Raw genomic sequence first — 14,249 nt, forward strand, 5'->3', positions numbered from 1 at the left:
TTTTGAACTGCAGCACTTCATATCAGAGCAGAACATCCAGTTCTGAAAGGAAGTCGCAGTCCTTCCTGTGACTCACGAAGGAGATGGGTTCGCACTGCTGGGTCTTGCAAAGCACCTGGATTTTAAGAAAACAGCTTTCGGGGCTTCCTAGTCATCGACGCAGCCGTAGCCGTTGGACCATTGGTTTGGCAGCTGAGGGAATGGCATGATTCACGGGGGGGGGGGGGGACCTCCGCCGTACCACGGGATTCCCCCGCCCGAGGTGGCTGCTTCAGTCTGCTCCAGAGGTGGAGTACAGTTACTCTTGTCCCAGGAAAGGACACCTGCCCCAATTCTACACTCTTCCCTTGCCTCCAAGCATGGATGTCTGGTAGTTGCAGGGACTCCCATTGTCTTAGATCACACCTGGATTTGCCAGCGGCGGCAGGTTTTTCTTGGGCTGGGGAACTGCCTGTTCCTTGCTCCAAATTCCTGTGGGCCACCAAATCAAGAATGCAGATTCAAGGTTTTTTATAGTTAAGGATCGCACCTACATTGTACATTTAAATCACCCTGGCTCCTTCCCCACAAGAATCCTCGGAACTGTAGTTTGTTAAGAGCGCTGGGAATTGTAGCAATGTGAGGGTTAAACTGTCCTGTCTTGTACTGTCATGCTGTTTGTCTATACCAGGGGTCAGCAAACTTTTTCATCAGGGGGCCAGTCCACTGCCCCCCAGACCTTGTGGGGGGGGGGAGGCTGGACTATAATTTGAAAAGGAAAAAAAAGAATGAATTCCTATGCCCCACAAATAACCCAGAGATGCATTTTAAATAAAAGGACACGTTCTTTTAGAAAACATGCTGATTCCCGGACAGTTCGCGGGCCGGATTTAGAAGGCGATTTGGCCGGCCCCGGTCCCTGGGCCTTAGTTTGCCTACCCATGGTCTATACCAGCGTTTCCCAAACTTGGGTCTCTGTCTGTTTTTGGACTACAACTCCCATCATCCCTAGCTAGCAGGACCAGTGTCAGGGGTTATGGGAACTGTAGTCCAAAAACAGCTTGTAAATACTGGTATAGACTCGCTGATTTTTGCCATAAAAAGGAAAAAGGCTGATCAAATGTTCAACAAAAGTCCAATTAGGCCCGCCATTTTGTAAGAAATCCCAACGCTGATTGAGGAACAGTCACCACAGGGTTGTCTGAATGCCTGGGGGCTGTGCCTAACTCTTTCGTATCAGGTCAACCCTCACTGTAGGGATGGTGGGAGGAATCGGTTTCAGTTTGTATTTAAAGGCTTCCCGAGGCAACACACTAACCAAAGCACAGCCATCCTTTGAAATTTGTGCTTCTCAAAATTTTCCAAGTGGCTTATCTGTTAATTTGGAGTAACTCCTCCCCCTCCTCTATTATTATTGTTGTTGTTATAGTTATTGTTATTAATTTTTGTAGCACCCTACATCTGTAGATCTCAGGGTGGTTCACACCATAAAATCTCTCTCTCTCTCTCTCTCTCTCTCTCTCTCTCTCTCTCTCTCTCTCTCTCTCTCTGTGTGTGTGTGTGTGTGTGTGTGTGTAACAAAATACAGAACTGAAAGCAAGATAAACGAAGCCTAGTTCACACAAAGCTCAGTGCCTATTTGACGAATCGAAGGAATCTTAGAGTTTAGTCAACAAAGTAAAGTAGACATTCTTAAAAGGAAAGGTCATTCCTCAGTATTTCATCATTTGCTATGATAACTCACCAATGCAAAAAACAGCCCAAGAAATAATAGGCTGTAAACTCTCTCGCCCCCTTAGATTTGCCCTCAGCCAATCAAACTGAAGTTCTAATTATTTCGTTTAATTAAGTTGCCTATAACATTGATTGCATTGAGAAAGCCCCCAAAAGCCATAGCTTCTTCCTCTGCCCAGATTCTCCAGACACGGCTGAATGGGCACAAACTATCAAGGGATGTGTGCCCTGCTGCCCTCTTATCTAGCTCACTTTAGTCATTCTGTGTTTTGGTTGTGCTGTTTTCCCCAACCTGGTGCCCTCCAGCTGTTTTGGTCCAATCAGCACCAGGCAGTTTAGCTGAGCTAGGCTAGTAGTGCCTGGCACTGATGCCCAAATAGCATAAGAAGAGCCTGCTGGATCAGGCCAATGGCCCACCCAGCCCAGCATCCTGTTCTCACAGTGGCCAAGGAGATGCTTCTGGGATCATAAGCAGGATCTGAGCACAAGAGCACTTTCTCCTCCTGAGGTTTCTAGCAACTGATATTCAGAAGCATTTCTGCCTCAGACCACGAAGGCAGAGCCCTACCATTGTGGTTAGTACCCATTGATGCCCCTCTTCTCTGTGAATTTGTCTCATCCTCTTTTAAAATTATGCAAGTTAGGGGGCGTCGCTGCCTCCTGTGGCAAGTGAGTTCCATAGTTTAACAACGTGTTGCATCTATCCCGAATTTTCAAACATTCAGCCTTATTGGATGTTCGTGAGTTGTAGTGTTGTGAGAGAGGGAGAAACAGTTTTTCTCTACCCACTTTCTCTATGCCACACACAATTCTATAAACTTCTGTTGTGACATCTCTTCCTCACCTTTCCTCCAAACTGAAAAGCCCCAAGTGTTGCTCCGTCCCCTTGATTGTGTTGGTTTCCCTATTCTAACTCTACAGTTTCCTTTGGAGGTGACACGGTATTCCAACCATAGATTTGCATAGCGATGTTACTATATCAACAGTTTCGATTTCAATTCCTTATCTAATGATCCATGGCATGCAATTTGTCCTTCTCGCGGCTGCCGCACACTGAGAGCTCGTCCACACTTCTGCTTGTCTCGCCACTTCTCCCTGGGGAAACCCGCTATTTACCCCTGAATCGGAGCAAATACTGATCGGGTTTTCCGTGGCTTGACGTTTGCTCTGATTCAGTGGTAAAGAACAGGTTTTCCTGGGGAAAGGAGTAGCACACAAAGAAAACCGCTAGGACCCATAGAGGTGCAGGTCAATTCTGTGTCCAGGGCAGCGGTCCACAAGCTCCATCTGGTACGCAGGCTGAGACCCTACCTGCCCTCACACTGTCTTGCCAGAGTGGCGTATGTTCTAGTTATCTCCCACACGGAAACTGCAACTAATCCAGAATGTGGCAGCTAGACTGGTGACTGGCAGTGGCCGCTGAGACCACATAACACCATCCTGAGAGACCTGCATTGGCTCCCAGTACGTTTCTGAGCACAATTCAAAGTGTTGGTGTTGACCTTTAAAGCCCTAAACAGCCTCGGCCCAGGAGCATCTCCACCTCCACCCTGAAGGAGCATCTCCACCTCCATCGTTCAGCCCAGACACTGAGGTCCAGCACTGAGGGCCTTCTGGCAGTTCCCTCACTGCGAGAAGTGAGGTTACAGGGAACCAGGCAGAGGGCCTTCTCAGTAGTGGCACCCGTCCTGTGGAACGCCCTCCCAGCAGATGTCAAGGCAATAAGCAACTATCTTACTTTTAAAGACATCTGAAGGCAGCCCTGTTTAGGGAAGTTTTTAATGTTTAATGCTGTATTGTGTTTTTAATATTCGGTTGGGAGCCGCCCAGAGTGGCTGGGGAAACCCAGCCAGATGGGCAGGGTATAAATAAATAAATTATTATTATTATTATTATTATTATGCACAAGATGAGCAGAAAAGCTAATCAGACCCATGGTTTCTGGGCAAGGGACAAGTGATAGCTCAATGAGCCCAATGTCTTGTTCCTGATCAAGCTCAGATCCAATGGGAATATATGTGAATATATATATATATTGCCCCAGCATAAAATCATTGAGTCACATTTGCCAGTTTACTGCCCATTCACTCAGTTTGAAGAGGTCCTTTCGGAGCTCTTCACAATCCTTTTGTATTTTAACAACCTTGAACTATTCAATGTCATCAGCAAACTTGGCCACCTTGCTGCTCACACCTAGCTCTAGTTTGTTGATGAACAAATTAAAAGGCACAGGTCTCAGTATCGATCCTTGGGGGACTTTCAACATTTCCATTCAAAGAGCAGTCCATTTATTCCAACTCTCCGCTTCCTGATACTTAACCAATTTCAGATCCGCAAGAGGACCTCTCCTCTTGTTCCATGACTGCTAAGCTTATTCAGGAGCCTTTGGTGAATTACCTTGTGGAAAGTTTTTGGGAAGTCCAAGTACATTTTGTCAACCACATCATCTCTAGCTATATGCTTGTTGACACTCTCAAATAACTCTTTGAAAGGCAGGACTTTTCCTTGCAGAAGCCATGCTGACTCTGCTTCAGTAGGGCTTGTTCTTCTAGGTGCTTGGCTATTTTATCTTTAACAATACTTTCCACCAGTTTTCCTGGGACAGAAGTTAAATTAACCAGCTTGTAATTTCCAGGATATCCCTGGATCCTTTTTTTTAAAAAAAACAAACAAACATTAGCATTACATTGGCTGCTTTCCAGTCCTCAAGTATGGAGGCTGAAATGAGGGACAAGTTACACATTTTTGTTTCCAGATTGGTAATTTCACATTTGAGTTCTTCAAGAACTCTCAGATGGATGTAATTTGAACTCACCAATTAGTCAGTTTTAATTTTGTCTGTTAGAACTTCATCCCTTGCTACCACTATCTGTCTCAGTTTCTAAGACTCCCTTCCTGCAAAACTTAGTTCATTCACTGGGATTTGTCTTCTGTTGTGAAGACAGATGCAAAAAATTCATTTAGCTTCTTTATAGCCTCCTTATCCTTCTTTAGCAAAGCTTTGACTCCCTTGCCATCTAAGGGCCCAATTGCCTCCTTAGAAGGTCTCCGGCTACAAATATCCTTAAGGAACTTGTTGTTTTGAGCAACGCACTCCTCAGATTCTCTTTTAGCATACCTTACAATTTGCTTGCCCCCCATTTTTACTTTTTGCCAAAGTTTATGTTCCTTTTTGTTCTCTTCATTTAGTTGCAGCGGAATTTGTCAGGAACGGAATTTCCACGACAATTCATTTCATGCCAATGCTGGGTTGCTGTTGCTTCTTCTTCTTCTTCTTCTTCTTCTTCTTCTTCTTCTTCTTCTTCTTCTTCTTCTTCTTCTTCTTCTTCTTCTTCTTCTTCTTCATTTTTTAAATCTGCTAATGGTTGACTGTGCGTGTTCCAGTTTTCAGAATTTGGGCATACAGTGCGTGAAGAAGAGAGAGCTCAAGGAATCTATCATCTCCCGGATCGCAAAGCAAATCAACCCCTTCAGTGGTAAGTAACTTGTCCAACATTTTATTCATTGGATTCATTTCAGGGATGCTCATTTTCTTGGAATGCGCCAAGCCATGTCAAGGGGCGGGCTAGAGCAGCTACGTGTCTGTGGAACTCCCATCCCATTAGATGCTTAGCTCAAGTCATTCTTGGATTTTCTGCTGAAGATGTTGCTTGAAATAATGCAACAAATAGTATGGCAGGGCTAGGGAATATCAGGCCTGTTTGGCACCACCCCTCCACAGCCACAACACCCTCTCCGTTTTCTAAAAGTGTCCCTGGGCTGAGAAAGATTGGGGACCCCTGGGTTACACAAGCACAATCAGAAAGAGAGAGAGAGCTCTGAACAGGCAAACTGAAGCCAAAGAACTTGGAGTGACAGGGTTCTGTCTTGCTTACGTGACTCACTATTGCCAAATTGTGAATTGTACAACATGCCGTTGAAGAAAATGGATGGTTGCTGCGAGTCACAGTGGAGCATAGGAAGTTGCCTTGTACCAGGTCAGACTATTTGTCCATCTAGTTCAGTATTTTCTTACTCTGAAGGGATGCGGGTGGCGCTGTGGTCTAAACCACTGAGCCTCTTGGGCTTGCCAATCAGAAGGCCGGCGGTTCGAATCCCTGCAACGGGGTGAGCTCCCGTTGCTCTGTCCCAGCTCCTGTCAACCTAGCAGTTCGAAAGCATGCCAGTGAAAGTAGATAAGTAGGTACCGCTGCAGCAGAAAGGTAAACGGTGTTTCCGTGTGCTTTGGCACTTGTCATGGTCCTCTGTGCACCAGCATGGTGTACTGGTTAAGAGCGGTAGACTCGTAATCTAGTGAACCGGGTTTGTGTCCTCGCTCCTCCACATGCAGCTGCTGGGTGACCTTGGGTTAGTCACACTTCTCTGAAGTCTCTCAGCCTCACTCGCCTCACAGAGTGTTTGTTGTGGGGGAGGAAGGGAAAGGAGAACGTTAGCCGCTTTAAGACTCCTTAGGGTAGTGATAAAGCGGGATATCAAATCTAAACTCCTCCTCCAAACTCCACTAGCGGTTTAGTCATGCTGGCTACATGACCCAGAAAGCTGTCTGTGGACAAACGCTGGCTCCCTCAGCCTGAAAGCGAGATGAGCTCCGCAACCCCATAGTTGCCTTTGACTGGACTTAACCATCCAGGGGTCCTTTACCTTTTTTTACCTTACTCTGACTAGCAGTGGCTCTCAGACAGAGACCTGTATCATCACCTGCTCCCTGAGCCTTTTTATCGGGAGATGTCGGCAATTGAGCCTAGGACCTTCTGCGCACCAAGTAGGTCGTCAGACACAGTTGTTACCTAAAGGGGATCATGAAGTACACCACAGAATTGCTTCCCGTACCACATGATGCTGAACCAAAAGGTTGAACTCATCATACGACAGCCACTTTGCCACCCACAGGGCAGAGAGCATGGTGGGACAACTTCCCACCCACTTGCCGGGTCTTGAGTTGGCAAGGCTTTAGTCATGCCACTAGTCCTCTGCCATTGACTCATACTTGCAGCGATATGTTTCCTTTTGGCAATGTCCAGTCTCTTATCTGGTGTGGGTGGGGAAGGAAAAAGGAAAGAGGTAGAAAAGGAAAACCAGAGGCTCTGTAAACTGGGCTGTGCAAATTGTCCTTTATTCCCAATGTGTTGTTATTCCTTTGGATTTGGCTGGTGCTTTTAAGCCTTCAAGTGCTTTCCATGCTTTGTCTTGTTATGTTCCTAACATCCAGCTCAGGCCGGGGAAAGGTGAGGCTTGGCTAAAAGGGGCTTTGAAGGCACCGCCAATCACCAGTGCCTTCAAAGCACCTTCCTCGGCACTTTCCAAGTGATTGACAACCAGCTGCTTGTTGGGCTGCCCACCTGTCTAAGTTCACCTGCTGGGGTCTTGGAGGTTAAAGATCTGGTCCACTTGGCTGAAAAAGTTCCCTAGCTGTGCCTTCTAGTATTCACTTTAGATTGTTGTTGTTGTTGTTGTTTAGTCGTTTAGTCATGTCCGACTCTTAGTGACCCCATGGACCAGAGCACGCCAGGCACTCCTGTCTTCCACTGCCTCTTGCAGTTTGGTCAAACCCATGTTGGTAGCTTCGAGAACACTGTCCAACCATCTCATCCTCTGTCGTCTCCTTCTCCTTGTGCCCTCAATCTTTCCCAGCATCAGGGTCTTTTCCAGGGAGTCTTCTCTTCTCATGAGGTGGCCAAAGTATTGGAGCCTCAGCTTCACGATCTGTCCTTCCAGTGAGCACTCAGGGCTGATTTCCTTCAGAATGGATAGGTTTGATCTTCTTGCAGTCCATGGGACTCTCAAGAGTCTCCTCCAGCACCATAATTCAAAAGCATCAATTCTTTGGCGATCAGCCTTCTTTATGGTCCAGCTCTCACTTCCATACATCACTACTGGTCACTTTAGATAGGCCAGTCTTATTAATATTGCAGTAAGGATGAGAGCTTCAGTTCGAGGCTCCAGGCTGCCAGCCAGCCACACCCCCTTCAAAAGCACTCCATTCCTTTACTTCTGCCTCACCAGTTCCCGTTCCCCTACATCCTGCACTTTGCAGGACCATCAATGTCCCGTGAACAGTGTGTGAGTGGAGGAGGAGAATATTGGAGGGCGCTGAGGAGGAGGGAGCAAAATATACTATTGTGGGAGACTTATGTATTTTTCTTTTTTTTTTAAATATATTTTATTAATTTTTCCAATTAAAACCAATTATATCACATTCATTATTTCAAATTATACACATATATATCAATCAAACCGAATGTTATGCCAAATCATCTAAAAAAATTTTTTAGGGTTCCCATGCTTCAAGAAATTGGGGATTCCTCGCAACCGTCCACTGTCGTCTTTTTTCTAAAGTTCAAATCGTCTCTCCAAATCCATAATAATCCAGATCTTTCCCTTTACAGTCACATAGATGTTTTCCTCTTTCAACCGATTATTTCCCAGCTGCTGAGATAAATGTCAAACAAAGTTTCACAAATGTTCTTTCTCCTGTGTGAGTTAATCAGTCCAGCCCCCCCATAAATCTTCTTGGTCCGGAGCGTCCCTATTGCGTCGGCTCTCAACACGAAGCAGCGCCATCTTAAAAAAACTCAAATCACTTTCGTTTTCTCTCATAACCATGTAGATTAAACGATCATTATAGAATTTACAGCTTTTCCAGGCCGAAGAACCAGATCTCACACCATGCATTGACTCTTGGTAAATTAATGGTTCTCCTTGCCCTATAGCTGAACTTAGCTTCAGGTCGCTGCTCCAATTCAAAGTGCGTCACAACTCATAAATCCTCCGAACGCGTCCAGGCACTCCTTCCGTCCAACTAGAGGGGGGCTTTTCTCATCAGCAACTCCTCATCTTCAAAGAATATGCTCAATAACAACGTTTATGAAGTTCAACTCACACAGTCTTTTGCTTCTCTTTCACTCCAAACAAGCCAGGACATCGCGTCTGGGAAGGTACGAAGTAACTCATATGAAAAAAAAAATAAACAAAAGACTCGCTTCCCTTATCGCTCTGTCCCCATCAATCCTTCTTCCAGATGAAATACAGCCTTTAACTCCTCACCTTCAGCAGCATAGATTTCTCGGCAGTAAACAGCGCTTCTGCCCCTCCTTCTGAAGTATGTCCATAGATTTAAGCCTAATTATCTTCTTTAATCATGGAAATCCCCGCCATGCAGATTAGCGTCCGGGAGTCCTGGCCGTCGTAAGGGCTTGAGCCCAAGCTCCCCCCACTCCATAAACAGTCGGAGTGGGTCTGGGGGCATCGCGGGCCAGCGGCCCCTCTCCGTAACCCCCGGAGAGGGCAGGGGGTTGCCATTTACTCCCCTAGCAACCGCCAAATTCCTTACGAAGGTCAGAGGGATGGAAAACAGGTCCGCCATTCCTGCAGGCGGAAACCGGAACCGACTTATGTATTTTTCAGCATAACTTACTTATTTTTCAGCAAGGTAGTTCAAGGCTAGCTGTTTGTCTGCCTGGTTGTTTAAGTGCCTAACGCAGGCTTCCTCAACCTCAGCCCTCCAGATGTTTTGAGACTACAATTCCCATCATCCCTGGCCACTGGTCCTGCTAGCTAGGGATGATGGGAGTTGTAGGCCAAAAACATCTGGAGGGCCGAGGTTGAGGAAGCCTGGCCTAACGCTTGACATTGGGATGATTACATATTGTTCTGCAATTTTCTTGCACCTTCTATGCCAGAGATCATTAAAATATTATTTCTCCACATGTGTGGTTTTCCACATTCTTTTGTTTTTCCTGATTGGCGGTGCAGCCCTCCTTTTTCTTACCTTATGACTGAACCAAGCCATGGTTTGGATCAAACTTGTGTTTGGGGCAATCCATGGTTTAGCCTGTTGTCTTTGTCCATTGGGTTTTCTTGGCAGGGATACTGGAGTGGCTTGCCAGTTCCTTCTCCAGGTGGATCATGTTTAGTCAAAACTCTCCACTATGACCAGTCCATCTTGGGTGGCCCTGCATGGCATAGCTCATAGCTTCTCTGAGTTATTCAAGCCCCTTCGCCATGACAAGGCATTGATCCATGAAGGGCGTGCTGTGGTCCATGGGGTCACAAAGAGTCGGACACGACTAAATGACTAAACAACAACAACAACAATGGTTTAGCCTGCTGCCTCAGTTGAGCCGCTGATTCCATCCATTTGCTGTGGGGATACAAAAGTGTGTGTATTTCATTATCTTGTACACGTCGCTGACTCCCTTTGCATTTTAAAATTTATGAAATCTTATAAATCAATGAAACGTTATAGGTCATTTATCAATCTCTGTTTTTGTTTTGTTTTTTAAAAAACCAAAACCAAAATCTGGTAAGTTAGTTGCAATAACTCTTATGATTCTATGAACAAGATGAGTAAATGCTCTTTCTTTCTTTCGAACACTGAAGGAAGTCCATAGTTTCCCTTAAATGTGACATAACCCGCCTATTAATAAAGGTAACTCAGTCAGAACACACTGGGATTTTAAGGAGTTTCTGTCTCAATTTTTGTTACATTTCAGATTTTTCTTTTCCTACGGTTGAGCAGCTGTGATATAGGGACATAGAAAGCAGGCGTACATTGTTGCAGACCATTGGTACATCTAGCTCAATATAGCCCACACTGATTGGCAGCAGCTGTCCAGGCTTCCAGGCAGGGGTTTCCCTTGCCCTCCCTGGGGACTGTGACCCTTGGAAGGTAGCCCAGAAGAGACTGAAAATATCTGATCCTGCACAACTTTGAAATGCTCGCTACCAAGCCCAAGGAATAGAGAGAGATAAATCACAACTTAGCAACTCTGTATGTAGTTTACAAAAAATCATTAACAATAATGTACGGCATTTCAACAACTTCCAGTATACGGAATCCTAATTAATATATTCAGTGCTGTTGTCGGAGTTCGTTGGGATCGCACCAGAACAAGTACACAATATAGAGAGTTGCTCTCATGGACGTATTTAAGGAATGAATATGTGGACCGCTTGGCTCTGAGTTGCACATGTCATTATTATTTTTTGGCAGTGTATATATTATTTGATGTTTCATGTATTAGAAATGGTTGAAATGCTGTACACTCAAACCTCGGTTCCCGAACCCCTCCGTTTTGGAATGTTTCGGCTCCCAAACGACGAAAACCCGGAATTAACTGATCCGGTTTTTGGACGATTTCTGGAAACTGAACGTGCTACGCAGCTTCCCTTTTGAGTTTCCCTATTGTATTGAGGCTTCTGCTTTCAGTATTTAGTTGTCGAATGTTTTGGAAGACGAACGGCCTTCCAGAACGGATTACGTTCGACGAGCTAGGTTTGACTGTACATTGCAAACTACATACAGTTTTTGTAAACTACATACAGAGTTGCAGCTTTGAAAACGCGACACGGCATGAGCAAAGCGTTCGCCGAACAGGTGGGATTGCTTGAAGGTCGGCGGAGAAGGGAAGAGTTGTGGGTTTCACTTTGCTTTTTGCAACTCACATCAGGGCGTCACACTCTGCAGCCCTCCTACAGTTGAGTGCAATCGTTCCACCGAAACTGACACGTCACGGGGAGGCTGTGATCATGAGGAAGCAGCTCTCTCCTCTGTGGGATTGGCCGTGGTTAATGACCTCGCTAGCGAAGCACAAGCTTTCAATGGGATGCCGGTAGAAACAGAGATTAAGCCGGTCGGTGTAGGAGGACAGCTGTCAGCAGAGATAGTTGGAAGATGCCTCCCAGTCCGATTGCACCCAGACTTTGAATGCCACTTGTGGCTGAGGGTGGAAATTGAATAACAGATTAGGGCTACCTGCTTTCATGTTTTGGTTGTGGGCTGGAAACATTTCGCAGGAAGACAGAAAAGCAATCACCCTCCCTGTATACACACTATACATTTAAAGCTACTGCAATGCGCTCTATGTGGGGCTACCTTTGAAGGTGACCCGGAAACTACAACTAATCCAGAATGCAGCAGCTAGACCTGGTGACTGGGAGCGGCCGCCGAGACCACATAACTCTGGTCCTGAAAGATCTTCATTGGCTCCCAGTACGTTTCTGAGCACAATTCAAAGTGTTGGTGCTGACCTTTAAAGCCCTAAACGGCCTCGGCCCAGTATACCTGAAGGAGCGTCTCCACCCCCATCGTTCTGCCCAGACACTGAGGTCCAGCACCAAGGGTCTTCTGGCGGTTCCCTCGCTGCGAGAAGCCAAGTTACAGGGAACCAGGCAGAGGGCCATCTCGGTAGTGGCACCCGCCCTGTGGAACGCCCTCTCACCAGATGTCAAAGAGAACAACAACTACCAGACTTTTAGAAGACATCTGAAGGCAGCCCTGTTTAGAGAAGCTTTTAATGTTTAATAGCTTATTGTATTTTAATATCCTTCTGGAAGCCGCCCAGAGTGGCTGGGGAAACCCAGCCAGATGGGGGGGTATAAATAATAAATTATTATTATTATTATTATTATTATTATTATTATTATTATTATAGCTCCCCCCCACAGGAATCCTGGGAACTGTAGTTCATTAAGGGTGCTGGGAATTGTAGCTCTGTGTTGGATAAATCACAGTTCCTAGGGTCCTGGTGGGATGCGGGGAAATGTGCTTCCAATGCAGTGCGTACATATATGGGGAGTGACATAATTTCATTAGAACAGTGTTTCCCAAAGTGGGTGATATTGCCCCCTGGGGGGCACTGGAACAATCTTTGGGGTGGTAGTAGCCTTGGGTGCAATTGGAGGGTGTTGAATAAAAATAGGGGAGCAGTGGAAGCATAAAGAAGAGAAGAGAAATATGAAAAACCATTGGTACGTGTTTCGTCTGTTTTGTAATGACGCTTACGGTCAGGTCAGGCGCCATTGTGGGACAGTAACAATGCCCCCCCTTGATCTGGCAGCCATGCTGGAGGCGAGGGCTTTCCCTGGGCTTGGGTGAACCCTATTTGACTTCCCCCAGACCCGAGAGAGAGGCGGATTGAAGTTTGCCTGCCTATTTGGTCAACGGCAGGTAGGCTGCTGCACCTCCTGTGTGTTTTATTTACAACAACATCTTTCTTTACTATGTTGCAGGACGTAATTGGGAATACAGATACATAAAAGAACGCAAATTAGTCGCTGTATCCTTCTGTTCGTCTGCTTAAAGAAGGCAGATTTCCAGGGGGAGGTGCTGGGTGATTTATCTATTCTTTTCTGAAAAGGGATCGGTAGGCCAAATAAGTTAGGGAACCTCTGCATTAGAGGAAGCGGCAAGCCAGAGAGGGCATGCTTAATATAGGACAGTTAATAAGGAGTGTGTTTCTTAGAACTCTTTACGCTGCCTGGCAGCTATCATTGTCTGCAATGCCCACAAATAAATGTGGGTGGGCTGGTGGGGGGGAGGTGTGGCAGTCTGGGCCCCAACACGCCCGTGGGCGGGTGGGTGAGTCGTGGGCTTGTGGGGTGAGTGGGTGAAAGCTGATAGGTTGTGAACATGATGTACTCATAGGTGAAAGTGTCTGGTGTTTGGGGAGGGGGCCTGAGTGGGTGTAGGTGGTGCTGAAAATGTGTGCATTGAATGGTTTGGGGCTAGCGCCTAGGGCTATGTGTGCATGGGGGGGGGCGAGAGTGTTCACAGGGTCATGAGATTTAGCTATGAGTAGGATCTCCATCTGCCAGCTGTCATGGGACTCAGCGCCTAGTCATTTTCTGACCCCCGCCACGGATGCCAGTGGTCCTTGCCACATCTTTGTCATTTCATGTTTAGCTTCTCATTTACTTTGTTTTCAGCCTCTCTGGCATTTTATTTTCAGTGCCAGTTTGTTTTTTGTCAGCTCCCTTTTTCCGAAAAAAATCACAAAACTCACCGTGAAGTTCTAAATGCCTGTTGCATTTTCAAATAGGTGTGTGTTTGTCCTCAAGCCCCAGAGTCCTTCTCTGTCAAAGCAGATGATCTCAATGCATCAAAAAGTAAAAAAAGAAGTTCACAGTTGTTTGCCTCTATGCCTTGCTGCATTATGTAACCTGGTCTGCTCGCTCCTGTACCTTTAACAGCTATATAATCTGATGAAATCAGCAAGGGAAGAAGTGTTGGCAGTGCTGAGCACCACCAGCAGCTACAGGTTTTGTCCTCTCAAGGCTGCTTTGAAAAGCACACAGGAGCTAGGGAAAATATTAGCAGCCCCAGGGCCAAAATGCAATTTTTAAAGGGGGGAAACGACGTAACAAATAATAAAACATTCTCTCAGATCTCTTGTATGCATGAATTTTACCATTTTTCCTTCTACCTGCTGCCAGGATGTTTGCAGAAGAAAACTAATGGTGTGTGTGTGTGTGTGTGTGTGTGTGTGTGAGAGAGAGAGAGAGAGAGAGAGAGAGAGAGAGAGAGAGAGAGAGCTCCTTGGCCACAGCAGACAGAAGTTTTTACTAGAGTACAGTAATGAGAATGACCTTGTGTTGCATCTTGCTTGCTCGCAGTTGACCTCCTTAGACGCTGGAGTAGTTGAGCCATTGACAAACACAGAGTATGTACAGCCAAGAAACAGAAGATTTCCCTCTTCTGTGAGCAGTAGGCCAGTGTTTTTCAACCTTTTTGGGCAAAGGCACACTTGTTTCATGAA

At 46.0% G+C, this 14,249-nt stretch overlaps 1 protein-coding gene across 2 annotated transcripts in view; it reads left to right on the top strand.

The window, feature by feature from the left end:
* REL (REL proto-oncogene, NF-kB subunit) overlaps positions 1-14,249 on the top strand; it is a 48,848-nt gene that overhangs the window by 20,907 nt on the left and 13,692 nt on the right. For both annotated transcript variants that reach the window (XM_035110913.3, XM_035110914.3), the window contains exon 4: positions 5,098-5,189. In XM_035110913.3, coding sequence (XP_034966804.3) covers positions 5,098-5,189 — 92 coding nt within the window. The remainder of the gene's footprint in view (positions 1-5,097; positions 5,190-14,249) is intronic.

This window comes from Zootoca vivipara, chromosome 3 (assembly GCF_965207765.1).
Source record: "Zootoca vivipara chromosome 3, rZooViv2.hap1.1, whole genome shotgun sequence".
Lineage (NCBI taxonomy): Eukaryota > Metazoa > Chordata > Lepidosauria > Squamata > Lacertidae > Zootoca > Zootoca vivipara.